This window comes from Corvus hawaiiensis, chromosome 2 (genome assembly GCF_020740725.1).
Source record: "Corvus hawaiiensis isolate bCorHaw1 chromosome 2, bCorHaw1.pri.cur, whole genome shotgun sequence".
Taxonomy (NCBI): Eukaryota; Metazoa; Chordata; class Aves; order Passeriformes; family Corvidae; genus Corvus; species Corvus hawaiiensis.
Genome location: NC_063214.1, coordinates 97,086,272 through 97,101,536, shown reverse-complemented (window position 1 = coordinate 97,101,536; position 15,265 = coordinate 97,086,272). Strand labels below are relative to the sequence as shown.

Here is a 15,265-nt window from a genome sequence, read left to right as displayed (position 1 = left end):
CTTGGAGAGCCTAGTTTTTGCAAGAGATATTCCACACCACAGGTAAGATCTTTTTGTCTCAGAAACTTAATCGTGTAAAGCAAACCAATAAATCAATGTACCCATATTTATGTCCTGTAAATATATTGTATTATGTATAGGTGTTGTGTGACATTTCTTCTATCAGAACTGCAGTCATTATTGCAGTGGGTACTCACATTACACTACAGTGTCATACAGTCAGAGGTTATTCTTACCCACGAGCAGTTTATCCATCATCTTTCATGTTCTTGTATACGTATATAGACCAAATGCAGATGGTAACATGTGAAGATAATCATAGCAAGTTACTTGTGAATAGGACCTTGGATCAGAAGACTGGGGCTGTGCATCTGACAGTGTCTGCCACAGTGCTGTGTTCTGTACAGACTAGGGCATTGCTGTGTCACTGCCTCAGGTCAAGAGAGAAGCATGATAGTTTAGCCAAATGTCTGAGAAAACAGCAGGAGTGGTGAACTAAATTCCCCAAATATTAGGCCAGCAGAACGAAGTTCTCTGCTTTACATCATCTCCTTGCTATGCTATACTGATTAGACGAACAAGTAAGAAGGTACACTCTTTGCTCTAATGATTCCCACCTGGATGCCATGACTGTTCCAGTCCCTTTGTGCTCTCCTGACCCCAAAAGCTGCACATGAGGAATTAAGTGAAGGTGCAAAGTTAGCAGTATGTGAAAAGGACAAATGTCATGTACTCTGTGTGCTGTAGGACTTTAAAGTAGCCCGAAAGTAGCTAAAGTAGCTGACTTGCTTTTAATGACTGTTGGACAAGTAGCAGTAAAAAACCCCAACTTCCTTGACTAGATTCAGGCTTGGTAAAGGTTCTTGCCTTGGAGCCCTGTGTAGAAAAAAGCATTCTATTTTTAGAACTATCTATGGTAATTAAAATGCTTCACTTTCTAGCTGAAAGAATAGGAAAGTTAGTTACCAAACTGTATGACTACTTCATCTTACATTTCCAAAGCACATCTGCTACCCTGTTACCTGATTTTTCTGTATTAATGTTGCTGTTTGGTCTATATGTGTTTAAAAGAACCCAGGCCTCACTGTGGTGAGCGGTTCAGGATAGTTTTGTGATCTTTCCAAGAGTATCTTTTTAAGAGTACTTTCAGATTGCTCTTGGTTATGCAAGAGTAATGTTTCAAGCTTGTGATTGGCATTAAAATGTAATGTTACATTTCAGCCAAAGTTCTATAAGCTACATCATTAATATTTACTTTGTGCTTTTGTCCTTTTGCTCCTGTGTTCTGATTAACAGCAAAGAAGGAAGGAGATGATTAAGAATAGAGGATTAACCGGTTTATATAGCATTCATGGAGAGACTGATGAATAACGTCGCTTTGAACCATGCTTATAATGCATTTATATGTTAGATACCATCACAAAACCTCCACACCTCTATACCTGGAAATTATATGTGCATTTAGTGAGAAGAATTTCATAAACTCATTGGGAAAAGTGCTGTGCTAGTTTTCTTTCAGTTTGTGCACATGGTCCAAGCTCTTGTCATGCAGCCATGATGTTCTGTAGTCCTGAACATTTACTGGGTGGAAGTGCCAATTCTGCCAGAGTGTGGCGCGATTATATGAGAAAGATAAATTTTAATGGGCAATTAGACCAAGATAGTATTGTGATGTACAGTATAAATTGCCTGTATAGATACTACATGTAACCTAAGCAAGTTCAAAATTCAATACTGCTTAGAACTACAAAGCAAGTTCATTAAATCTCTGGAATGTTCATCTGTTAGCACAAACTGACTGTAAAGAATTTCCTCTCTTTGGAAGTACAGGGCAAAGTACTTGAATCTGTTCTGTCTTAAAATTCCACATAAGAAGTTCAGAGATAAAAAGATGTACCAGGAGAAATTCCAAAATGAAACATAACCTTGATTTAAAACACTTTCATTTGAAAGCAGGCCTCTGTGTCTTTATCCCTTCTCTAAAAAGCCCATTATCAGGTTAGAAATTAAGTGTAAAATCATGCCTGGTTCTGTAGGTCTTAATATAAAACTAACCGTGTTGAAACTGGTTGATTGCAAAACAACATGAGGGGGATTATACTTTCACATGAAACAAATAGCCAGAGTGGTCATCTAGGGAAAGGTATCATTATACCAAGGGGACAGTGGCCCTATGAAAGAAAACAATTATATGCTTTTGGTTCCAAGATCGTCTATTTACTGTGTATTTGTTTCTTTTTTTCCCTTTAACAGAATGCATCGAGGCACTGTCGAGAGCACATCTCAGAATTTACACCTCTTACCTGTCTGAAAAGCCCAAGATACAGGAGCAGTGACTGCAGCAATTCCCCAGCAAGAAGGTCTAATTCTCATTCTAAAAAAGTGATGTTTACGCAGTGGAAAGGCATTGATTATTCAGTACTTCCATCTGTCTTTGGCTATTCAAATAAGCATTGCCATTCCAGTGCAGGCTACCACTACAGTGGGTCAGGTTTGGAAACGTCCATATGACGGAACACCGAGTCAAGCCTTTAAAAACTGTGGTTTTGTTTATTTCTTTTTTCAGGAAACAGACATGTCACAGAAAATACTAAACTAGATGTGGCTTTTGCAGTCTGAGGTATTGTTGAGACAAACAGGATCAAGAGCTAGAAGTATGAACCCTTCCAGGCCAATAGGCCTCTTTTTATGTTTTGAACTATTGGAGCAATGAACAATCTGCACAGTCTGGTACTGTGACATTGGTAGCACTAAAAATTTTCTTCATCCTGTGTCAAGACTTCTGTGCATTTACTACTTCTGTCATCTTTAGTGATTTTCTTTGTTACTTGAAGTGCATAGTTTCAGTCAGATCAACAGTTTTAGTTTTCAGCCAGAAGCAATGATCTCAGTTATCTCAAATGAAAGTCTCCTAAAGCATATTTAACAAATGCTGTTTCTGATTGTCCTCTGTCCTTTTTTCTTTCTTTGCTCTTTCTTTAGAACAAACTGGTGTTTCCTCTGTGCAAATCTGCTTTCAAGAAACACTCTCTAATGTTCACTTCCTTGTAAGTGGCCAAATCAGGGCTATGTATGGTTTTGGTTAGTTTTCCCCTGTAGAAAGATAGGCAAAACAATCCTTGTGTAGAGTATGCACACACAATATGAAGTCAAGTTGGCTGTTATATAGGTAAATATCACCAATGTTGGTATCTACATATAAACTGAATGTAAGCATTTTGCCTAAAACATCTTTGAATTTCTCAAAGATGCACATTACCTGGTGTTCCCACTTCCTATCCCTGTGATTGTAAAATATATATAGCAGAAAGTATTATATATTAAGCTTTTTTTGACACAGTTTGTTGGGTTTTTTCCTTAAAAGAAGAAAAGCTGTTTTTCTGGATGAGTATCTTCTACTATCTTGATTCATCCTCTTAATATTGATTTTTTTTGTGTGTATGCATGTATGGTTAGATACTGGCTAATGGGCTTGGTAGATGTATTACGAAGCACACAACCATTAGCTTTTTGCAAGCAAACCACGAGGTGGCACACAGCTGTTGACTAACAGTTGAACCACAGTTGGGATATAGAAGCTAGTTTGACTGCAATGATTCTGTTTGAATTCCCTTAAGAATGACAGCCAACTTGCACTTCTGTTTTCTCTGCTACATTTATGTTACCTTGCAGTAATTCAACTATTAGCTGCATCCTCGTGTTGTTTCTTTAGTCCAGTGTTTTATTTTGGGGTGCAAAAATATCTGAAGGAGTAATCCGATTTCAGTCGATTTCAGCCTGGTGGTTACAACTGGTTAATGGCCATCCTCATTTAATACCTCTGTGAGGACATTAGCTAAAAATTTATTTCAGTGTGAAAACAAAATATTTGTAATCCGACCTGCAGCATTTGTTGGAGACCTGGCCAAGACATTGTTAGTTGTCTTTCATGTGGACAAGGGCGGCAGAGAAAAATTATTTCCCTTTTTGTGTTTTAACAAGAAAAAACAGAGGCAAAATAAGTTTACTTACTACTTTACTTTTTAAGAAAAGAAAAATCAACTTACTAGGAAATGTTCCTCACAGTATTCTGAGTAGTTTTTATATTAAACAAACAGTGATTTATTATTAAAATGCCCTGGGTCAAGCAGAGATTGTAAAGTGAGTTATGAAATCTTCAGTATACCAAAGATAACAGAATTTTACGAAGTCTAACAGTGAGCACCACAGATAAAGGTTTTCTATCATTTAACATATAGCACTTTTAAGTTTCAAAGAACGTCCTTATAGCAGTAGCATTTTGAAATACATACACATGTGTGGGTGTGTGTACATGTACTTGCCATTGCAGACTTGAATGTTGGTCAGTTAGAACCGTCCCCTACATAAAACACTGGTGTGTATATTTTTAAGAAGTTAATATGGATATACATTTTATACCAGTAGCAGTGACAAATTTCTTGTGTGTAGTTAACAAATTATTTGTAATGTATTTTTTAGAAATCTTAAAATTGCCTTTGCACTGAAATATTTTTCATACTGTAGCTATTTATAAATCTGTTTTACGCATACATTTGTTAACACACCATTTCTATTTTTTTTAAGTATATGTTTTGAAGGCTTTTTTTATAACTATAAGTTTTGGCCACTTAAATTTAGCTTAGAGTGGAGTCGTGGCTGAATGTTAAAATTCTAATGAATGTCAAATTCGAAATACAGGTCTGTTGCTCTGTGAGTCTCACCCAAGTTATCGATGTTTTGTTGGGATTTGTGGTAGCAGCAATTAGAGCGCTGTACTTGCAGTGCTATATTATAATTGCTAGCTTTTTTTACTCTATTAAGCCTCCTGCTTTTTTACTTTGTGAGTTCTATCTTTTAGCCTTAAATAAGGAAATTTTTGCTTGATGTTTTTGAAAATGCTGCATTCCTGTTCTGCCTACTAACAAAGCAGTTAATTGCAAACTTCATGTAGCCCTGCACTTAGGTATTGTTGACAACATTGTTCAGGCTGAAACACCTATATATGTGTTTGAGAAATTTTAGTTAAACCTGGCATTTTTTGGAGGAGAAAGAATGCTTGAATTTAAGTGGAAGTTTCTGCTTTGATTTAGCAATACTTTTACCTTTAAAAGTTGGTGCTGTTTGTTTGTTAAAATAGACTGTTTAATGAAATGAACATAAAACATCAACCTGGCTTCATTTGATGTGTTTTTGCTTCAGTCCATGTTACTATTGCCATGTAAACCTAGTCTACTGCAGCAGGTGTTAACTTGGGAGTTTCATTGCAACATATACAAAGATGAAAAAGTAGAAATTAGATCAAAATGCATAAGAGTGTTTTATTATGGGTGGGACACTGAAAGGAGACAGATTTTTATGTATGAAGAAAAAAGAAGAAAGAGGAAAAGTCTAAAAATCTATGTAACCTTCTAACTTGCCTCATTTAAATTGTTGCAGCTTTAACAGCATAATGTCTCCATAACTGCTTCTATAAATGTCTTGAAACTGGTAAGCGCTAACCAAATGTATGTGAAGACTTAGAAAGTATTTCAAGCTTTTTGGCCACAGAAGCTCATATATTCCTGCAGTGGCTTGTGGCAAAAGATCTTTTTTGTTTTACCATGTACAGTAATTGTTTGTTCAGCCACTTAATGTAAAAGCTTACAGTTTACTTTCTTGCTTGCATTAGCCTGTTTGTCTTCACCCAACTGGCTTGCAAAAATAAGAGGACAAAAATAGCTTAATTGAGGAACTGCACTACTTTTCTTTTGGAAGCCAGTGGGATCATTGTGCTCATGCTACTGTCTCTGTTAAAAAAGCTTTAATGGAAATTTGTGAAAGTATTACAAAAGTGAAAACATACATGATTCTACTTTGCAGAATAATCAAAAAATCAGTTTATATAGCTTTAATTTTTTACCTTATGAAAATTCACAGGATTTCAATCTGCATTGTCTCGGACATAAATTCTGTGCTATGTACACTTTGCATTTTAGATGTTCTTTCATGATCTAATGTAAAGTAGAATCTGTGAAAGCTGCTGTATGGGAATGGGGGTAGTTATCTGTGCTTTAAACATTAAAGCTGTCTGTAGTCATCAGCACCAAATACTGACACTTATTTTTTAATTGAACAATTTTAGGTGCATTTATTTGAAAATAAATCAGCCTTCAAATCTAATGTTCAGATTATCCTATACTACTTCATTTACTTGATTTGAAGAGTCAGTGTGTGAATACATTACTTGTAAAGTTCTTTTCAGTGCTATTTTTAACTTTTATTTCTGTAGACAACCAAATATACCTTGTTTATATTCAGCCATATTTTGGATCCTTATGTAGAATATATAAGCAGGAGATACAAATCTGCTTGCAATAAATAGAAACATTCAAGACTGGTTTAAGTTTGCTCACAAGTAATTACAATAATTCGAGTATGAATATGAGATGGTTTCATATTAGTCTGTAATAAAATATAAGTATATAACTAAACAGAATGAGTGTTTGATTCTGGTGTTGAATATGTTTGTAGTCACGCTCATTTCTCATACTGCAGAGGGTCCAGCAGAGCACCACAAAAATGATTAAGGGGACTTGGAGCATCTCTCTTATGAGAGACTGCAGGAGCTGGGCGTGCTTAGTCTAGAGAAGAGTGAGAGGAGATCTCATCAACACATATAAATATCTCAAAGGTGGGTGCCAAGAGGATGGTGCCAGGCTCTTTTCGGCATTGCCCAGTGACAGGACAAGGAGCAGTGGCCATTAACTAAAACACAAAAAAGTTTCACCTCAACATGAGGAAGAACTTCTTTACATTGAGAGTGGCAGAGCACTGAACAGGCTGCCCAGGGGGCTCGTGGAGTCTCCCTCTCTGGAGACGTTCAAAACCCACCTGGATACATTCCTGTGTAATCTGCTCTAGGGGACCCTGCTTTGGTAGGGGAGTTGGACAAAATTATCTCCAGAGGTCCCTTCCAACCCTGCCAGTTCTGTAATTCTGTGATTTTCAGAGTGTATGTAGTCAGCTAAAAAAGCAAGCTAACAAAAGGAAATTCAAAGAAGGGCTGGAACATGAACTGGGGGGTGCACTTCCCATAATAAAGGTTTCAGAGGAATGAGATTGTATTTATATGAAATTTTTATCTTAACAATACAAGAATGCTGTACCTATCTTCCTTTAGTATATCAAGAAATTTTGTGTTTCTACATCTAGAGAAGGTAGTTTGAAGGGCATAGGTAAATATGGAAGATGTTTTTCCCTTTATTCATGCAAAGAAGAAAAAAAAAAGCATAAATTGCAATTAGATGTTACATTGAAACTGGTTTTGAAAAAAAATAATGTGATGATGTATCTGGATTTCAGGAAGAGCACAGTACCAATACAGACACGTTACCACACAACTTTTTATTTTGCACATAAAAATACATTTACTTTTTTAAAGGAAAAAAGGATAGAAAATAATTTAAGTGCTGAACAATAATCTAAATCAAATACTATGTGTTTTCCATTATCTCTTAAGTTATGCTCTTTTATTAAGTTACATTATAGAATTAATTGAAAACTATTTTTTATATTCTACATTGAGGCTACACTTTTTTCTGCCATATGCAACACTGCTCTATAAAATCATTCCTGAAGGTTATCTTGATATGAAGTGAGGTAGGTTGGAGACAGACCGAAGTTCCTTGGTTTTGTTTTTTGAATATTCCAATTTGCTCTGAAGGAATTTAGAAACAGTATTTGACTGTTCTGTTAAAGCTTTGTTTTTGTGCATTTCCACTGCACATACAGGTATATTAATCTTCATCTTATTCAAATGCCTAAAGCAAAACCCATACCCATTTAAAGGCTTCATTTATACTAGGAAGTGATAAGATAGGGATAAAACCAAATATATCCATTAACTTCCTTCATTATACAGATCAGTTTATCAGGTGCCTAATGTCCCCATCTATGTTTAAAAGTTTTTTAAAAGAAAATTGCACTGTGTGAGCTTTCTTTTTTAACAGGCAAGTCTGCAGTAAATTAATAATGTTGAGTCTTAATAATTTGTTTGTTTTCCATTTAAAGGTGACAAATAGCACCCAGTTTTAAACCACCAAAAGGCTTCTTGTTTCCCATTATTAATTTCAGTTAAGAAATCTCATGGTGCATTATGCTTTTAAAAATACATAGGATGCAGTGTCCTACTAGGTTCAGAGGCTTCCTATTTCAGGGAGAACTGTTGGGTCTCTCCTTATTTAATGTGGGAGAAACTGATGTGTTTTTCTTCCTAACAAGGAAAGCAATGTAAATATTTTTTTTCAAAAAGTACATCAACAACTTACCTTGAGATTTCAGATATCTCTTGTAAAGATACTTCATGCTGACATGTTAGCCAAATCTGAAAGCTCTGAATCTTTCAGTCTAATAAACACTGGGTTCTAGAAGAGAAGGAAAACAAATCCGGGTCCAAGGATCAAACCATCAAGTGGTATGCTGACTTTTATTTCAGAAAATACTTCCGACCAAGTAGCCAGCCTAGAAGAACATTTTTCTAGGAAGTACTGAACAGGTTGCTCCTAGAATGAATAAAATTGCATAGCCAGAGAACGCTGTCAGTTAAGTTGAAATCTAATTGTTTATTCCCAGCTATGAACAGGTAGTGTGTGTAATTTTATTCTGACTAAATTATAGCCCAGAAAGAAATACCTCTCCTCCTGAGGGATTTCAGGACCAAGACCACAAAACACTGATGCACAGATACAGCTCAGTAACAGCTGGGATTCACTTGGCTTTTAAGTGGCTTTTCTCAGAAAGTCCAAATTATGTATTAGTTTAGCACAAAAAGCCATGTTTGTGCATCATTGTGCTGAAAGGAACTGGTCCAGATGGGAAAAAGCTGAAGATAGTAGATAGTAGTTCCACTGTAGATAGTACTGGAACATGAGTCAGGCTTCTCTCTGTCTTCTCAAATATGGCCCACAGCAGATGATTTGGGATCCACCTTTCTTGAACTGTCCATTTGGAGTTTAACTACTGTTTCAAGCTTTAAGGTCTGCTCAACTCTTGTTCTTGCTACAGGTAGAAAATGTATGTTTACATTTCCCCTTACTTACCTCTTACCTGACATGCTGGTGTACCTCCCTTTCCCCTAGAAGTCTGTTTAACATACCATGCTTAATTCTGAAAGGAAAAAAACCATTCCTTTTATGTTTAAGCAGTGATCTCTCTTTTTCATGCTCTCTCAGAGGAGCATTCAGCAGGCAAACCAGCAAATCTGAAGCAACGTGGTCACCAGTACAATGGTTACTTAAGTTGCTTTTACACAAAAAGTACTTGAACACATGCACATAAACACCACAAACTCTGTGTCCCCCCCATCTCATGTGGGAGATTATCACTCATCTTCATCCTGCTTTTCCCAGGCTTCTTTCTCAGCAAATTATCTCTCAAGGTAAGCTCATCCATCCTTTTTCTTTATGGAAATTGGGTATATTCCGGAAATTAACCTTCTCCCTATTGAGTCCATTCATGCAAATTGTTCCAAAAGGATACATGGTCTCATGGGACTTACTTAATTTTTTTCTTTATAAAAAATTGTAACTTGAAGGTATTGGGGAAAAAAAGGAATTCTTAACCCACTTAATTTATTGCAAACTACCTGTGTCCTACAATTTTGTCTTGACAAGAGAAAAGGGTCTGTTTTCATACATACCCAAAGATTTTAAGCTAACATAAAAAGGGAATGGCTATTTAAATTCTAACACCACTGCCACCAAGGAAATTCTTATCCATATCCAAAAGATAAATTTCACTCTGATTTCCTACTGATCTGGTTCTGCATCAGTCATGATTATGTCCCTCAATTAACTTTGGGAAATACGCCATTATCCTGAGTCCATGAATATTTCCATATCCTAGCTGAATAATACTCATGCACTCAACTTTGGCTTCTTATATATCCAGATGTAGTTCATGAGAACCATCTGTCAACATTTTAATTCCAAATGTGTATGAACACTGAAATACAGAAAGTTGAGATATTATCTTAATTTCACTGGCAACTAATCTTCTCATTCAAGAAGGCTCCACCCTGGCTGATTGTTTAAGAGCTGTTGCTAGAAGCTACTTCTGTTCCATAAGGTTAATTGCCAACCAGACTGTTAACTTTTTAACTGTCTCAGTCTATGAAGATTTACATTCCCCTTACATTTCACAGAGATGCACACTTACAAATCCTGATATAATTAATTTTATATCCAGGTATTGAGCCAAGACACTGTTTGGAATTCTACTGGTTTAGGGAGGAAAGTGGATGTAGTGCAAAAAGCCCGGACTACTGCTGCCAGGCACTATAAATCCCACGATACTCTTGTCACTGATGTGTTTTCTCATCTACATGTGGACACCGCAGGTGTTATATGAAAGTATGTCAGCTTGGGAGTTAGGAAAGTTAATTAGAGTGCATAAAAATAAATCTCACTGTTCCACAGAAGAGTTCAGGCATCCTCTCATGTGGATTGACCTGTAAATCTGATGAATGTCCATTTGAACATTTGCCTGCACCTCACCTTTTACATTACTGCTCACAGATATTTAATCTTACTGCCATGTCACACCACACTTCTAATAGTGTTCACGGGTTGCAAATCCATTTATTCTCTACCACCACACCAGATGTACTCAAAACTAATATGCTCTACTAATATTTTAAAAGAAAGTCCATGGTTTTTGTTCAGTCCCAAACAATTTCTTTACTATGAGTCTTCATCATTTTGTTTCAGTTGTTTCATGGCGCACAGCCCAAAACTCTGATTATGTTTCCCACGGAACAAGACAGCAGCACCTATGACTTTGAAATCCCTGCCTCACATACTGCAGACCAAAGCACACCATGTTTCTAGTCCCAGGAACTTTTCCAGTCCCCTCTCCCTCTCTGCCTCTTCTCTGCACAAGCAGAATTAAGTGGGAGTTGTGTATTTGAACAACTCAACATCAAAATATGATCCAAGAAGTCAAATGTGAGGTTCAGGTTCGGGCACTTACAGCTGTTTGTGTTCAATGCAGGTGTCAAAGCTCCCATTACAGCCAGCAGGAGATTTCCTGTTGGGTAGTCACTGAAAATAAAAACAAATAGTACCTGCAACATATTTTTAATCATGACATTCAGCCCAAGTTCTTTAACGTGTACTGTATTTATTTGTGTATGTTTGCATTTACTATCTAATTTACTGAACATAAGCACAGTGATTTCAATTTTTTTTTAAGCTCTTGGGGAAGCTAAGGAGATAAGCAACCAGAAGGGAGAGAAAACATACATGCCAAAGGATGTTCTGCATTCATGACAAAGAAAAAATCCCATAGAATATTCTTGGTGCCTTCTGTCACTATGACAACAAAGACACAGAGACACAAAATTTGAAATGTGAATAGCAAAGGTAGAATTTGGGGCTCTTGCACAAGCCATTAGCAGGATGGACTTACAGCTTTGTCCTCCCACATGATTTTTGTTGCTTGTGGCCCTGTCCCCAGTACACATATTAGGACTCATTTATTTAGCTGACAAGGTCTGGACCTTGCAGCCTAAAGTTGTAGAGTTTCGTAGGACCTAAGCATCTTCAGCGTCCCAAATCTCTAGCCAGGGGATCTTCCTTCCATTTAGACACTTGGGGCTACAGGCAGATCCCCTAGTCCTCCCAATACCTTTAACAGCTGTGGGACTGCAAGAGACCTCATCTGACTTGTTACCCTGAAAGGAAGGAAGGGAGGAGAGGAAAGAGGATCACATGCTCCACATGTCAGATATGTTTTACAGGCACCAGGAGTGGTGGAAGAGTGATTCTGTGCCAACCACCCAGGTGAACAACAGGACAGATTTTCCATGGCCACTTCCAGCATGAATATTTGCTAAATCAAGATATAGGGAGATGCTTGCCCTGTAGATTTCCCTATACCTGCAGGAAATTACCTTCTGTCTTGTGACAGGCATTTAAAATTGCATTGCTCTTCCAGGCCCTTTCTGGAAGCTCTGCTGTCCAGGGTAGCTATGGCACATCAGCTGCACAAACTGCCTGCTTCTTGCGGCTAATGCTTTCCACAGTGTTGGTTCAGTTAGAATGGAAAAGCACAGAAAAATCCTTTCCAGATTTCATAAGGTCAGAAGAGTTTTTTAATCTGCCTTTTTAAAGCCATGTAAATGAGAGGCTTTCTCCACATTAGCTATAGTTTCCCTTGGTCCCTGCTCTTGTTGCTATGGGTTTCCTAGTACCTTCCAATAGGACGGTCCCACCAAAGGATTCTCCTTTTATCACCTGATTTCCTGGAGATAATGTTTGTCCTGGTTTATTCATTCCTCATACATCTTACAAGACTCCAGTGTATCCTCACTTTTGTTCCAGTGACTGATTCAGAGAATTATGACAATAATTGGTAGGAGATTTAAAATGGATGACTTCATCTCCAGAATCCTGTGTGTCTTCACACAAGTAGTGACAAGAAGTCTCGCACTGGACCATCTGGCTTTTAAATCCCAAGCTTGTACACTGTTTTTTGATTAAACGGAGTTCAGGGAGGTCATGAAAGAGCAGTTGGTGTGCAAAGCTTTTACCTTGTAGCTAATTAGCTTTCTTCCTATTCACGGCACATATTTGAGTGGCTTGTCCATTCGATTCCTGCCCAAGCCAGTTCCTTTCCCGTTTGTTATGGCAATTGTCCTTTGTTTCATCAAGAACTCTGGTGGACACAAAAGGAGTATCCAGCCATAACAAGCTGAATCTTCCACTGCACCCTTTGGATAAAATTGAACTTACTATAGGCTAAAAGGACTACCATGGCCTCTGCTGGTATTGCTAGCACATTCAGCTTGAATTTTTAGCCCTAGAATAACCCTGAAATCAAGAGTCTTTCTGATATTTACGGAGAGACTGGTGTTATTTTTACTGAGTTCTTAGGATTTGTATTAAAGTAAATACTTCATACCAGAGAAAGAAGAATTTCTGGAGATACTTTGCACCATCAGAAAGCAGAGTATGTTTGCAATAGTATTCCCTGAACCTATGAGTCATGTTTGTTAATGTTCATGGTGTAATAAGAAGAGAGGCTAGATTTTCTAGTAATATATTTTGCTCACATCTTGTAAAAACATGGATTTGTGCAGCTTACCAATGGGAATCTTCCAAAGTTTTGACTCTTCCCAGTTTATTCACATTTCCACTACATTTGCCACTAATAAAATTTTCAGCCCTGTGGTTTTTTACTCATATCTCTATTGCTCAGTTTGGGTTTTTTGGACTGCCTTAATTTTAATCAGAATTGGTTCACATCATTCACTAATTATTGCTATAGTTATAAAGAAAAGACTCATTGTCAATCTATGTAAAAAAACCCCAAATTTAATTTCCTCTTGCCCGTATACAGTCATTACTATTTTATTCTTGTTATGTTTCAAAAATCTCCCTAACTTACCCTGGAGAACTTCTGCAAATAACAGCTTTGAGTCTTAATTTTCTGTGTATTTTTTCTCAGTCCATTACTATGATTTCACAGGCAGTTTCTGATTCTGTACAAGTTGTGATTTAGACCAGTTGCTCAATAAAAGTCTCAGATTTTTAATAGACCCTATTCATGTAATCTGTTCCTGAAAGCCAACCTGTTGTCATTTTGTAACCCCCCCCAGACTTCATAAATGGCAGAAACAAATACAGCTGATACTAAGAAAATTTCATGCTATTAATTAATTTATAGCACTTTCACACTGACAGCACCAGAAATACCATGCACATGTATGTGAAGGAGGTGCTCCATGGTACAATTTTTGCTAGAGCCATAATACTTCATTGGTTTACAATTCCTAGGAATCCCACCCTACTCCTCATATTTAGGACAGATATTTTAAGATAATTCAACCTCTTTCCAGCCCACTTTTACCTTCAGCTGTTGTAATGTGAAAGCACACATTTGCTCTAGTGACTTACTTTCTTTCTTTATTAATTTCTTCAGACCTCCTAAATGCCATCTGTTCTTGACATTTGCTTGAAACTTAACTGCTTCCTGCTGAAATTCGCCCCAGCGTTTTAGCACTAGTCAAAAAAAAAGTATTTTCCACAGAGTGTAGCATTCTTATAAAAGCCAATGTTGTATTAATGAATGTATTTTACTTAATGTAGAAGAAATAACACTTCTGAGTCTATTCATAATAAAAGTCTATTCATGATACGATCCATTTATTCCATAAACTCTGATGCTAGTAGCCAATGCAACTGTATCTTCCTTTGAGCAAAGAGTTCTGCAGAAATCCTGCTCAATCAATAAAATGCTCAGATCTTCAGTCTGACTTCTCACTGCTTGACTGTGGCCAGTGCCTAAGGTTTGACACAGAACACAGCAGGGATCACGAAAGTCAAAACCCTCACGTTTCTACTAGCAAAAAAAGCAGGTCGGGAACTGTCCTTTGGCACAGGAACCAGCTGGCACAACATGGCTTTCATATGCACAACTAAACTCTTATCTCCTGAAATAGGTCAGTTGCATGCAGACAGTCTGCTGGGAATGGCCCTGGCACACACCGACCCTCAGCTGTGCCTCAGGGACTGCTGTTTGCTAGGACAGAACCACACTGGGGACATCACCACCCAGGGACAGTACAGAGGATGGCCAGCGCTGTGCTTTAATCCTGAACCCTAGCCCCATTTAGTTTACTGCTCTAGGGGTAGCTATAGGGATAGAGATCAAAAAATGCCTGCAACACAAAACAGAACTGAAATCTAAATTCTGTGTTTGATTGCTGCCTCCCTTGTGCTTCAGAGACCTCTTTCAAAGCTGTTTTTCACAGTATCTCCAAATTAAGGCGTCCTCTCTGCTCTTTTATGTGTTTCATTAATTGGCCCTTTCCCTGGACAACCAACCAAATCTTTTCAACCAACACTGAAAATGTTCTTGTGAGGTACTGAAAAAAAAAAAAAAAAAAAAGGAAAAAGAGTGATCTATCTGAATCTGCACTTCCTCTCAGCAGTCCCGTTTCGCAGTGAAGTGTTTCACAGGGTCACTATTTCCCATGACATACGGGAGCATGGGACATCTCATGGAGAACAGAACATGGTTGCTGCTAAGGTGACTTGGTTACCTACTTGCATCTCAGGTTCTGTTTGATCCACATTTTGGGTTAAGCTGCCCTAAGAAGCTGCCAAATACCAAAACCTTGTTTCTGGAAGCCATTTCCTGACACTACGCTGGGTCACTGGGCTTTAAGAAAGAGCATTTCAGGTTATTAAGGAGACAAGTGTACACAGCATATCTGTCATCAGAA

General features: G+C 37.5%; 1 protein-coding gene across 9 annotated transcripts in view; it reads left to right on the top strand.

Annotated features, from left to right (window-relative positions):
* ATP11A (ATPase phospholipid transporting 11A) overlaps window positions 1-6,470 on the top strand; it is a 121,550-nt gene extending 115,080 nt beyond the window's left edge. For 3 of the 9 annotated variants that reach the window (XM_048327930.1, XM_048327920.1, XM_048327907.1), the window contains one exon: window positions 2,254-6,470. In XM_048327930.1, coding sequence (XP_048183887.1) covers window positions 2,254-2,511 — 258 coding nt within the window. In that variant the 3' untranslated portion in view covers window positions 2,512-6,470. The remainder of the gene's footprint in view (window positions 1-2,253) is intronic. The other 6 variants (XM_048327966.1, XM_048327974.1, XM_048327958.1 and 3 more) reach the window with 4 other exon arrangements.
* The last annotated feature ends 8,795 nt before the right edge of the window (window positions 6,471-15,265 follow it).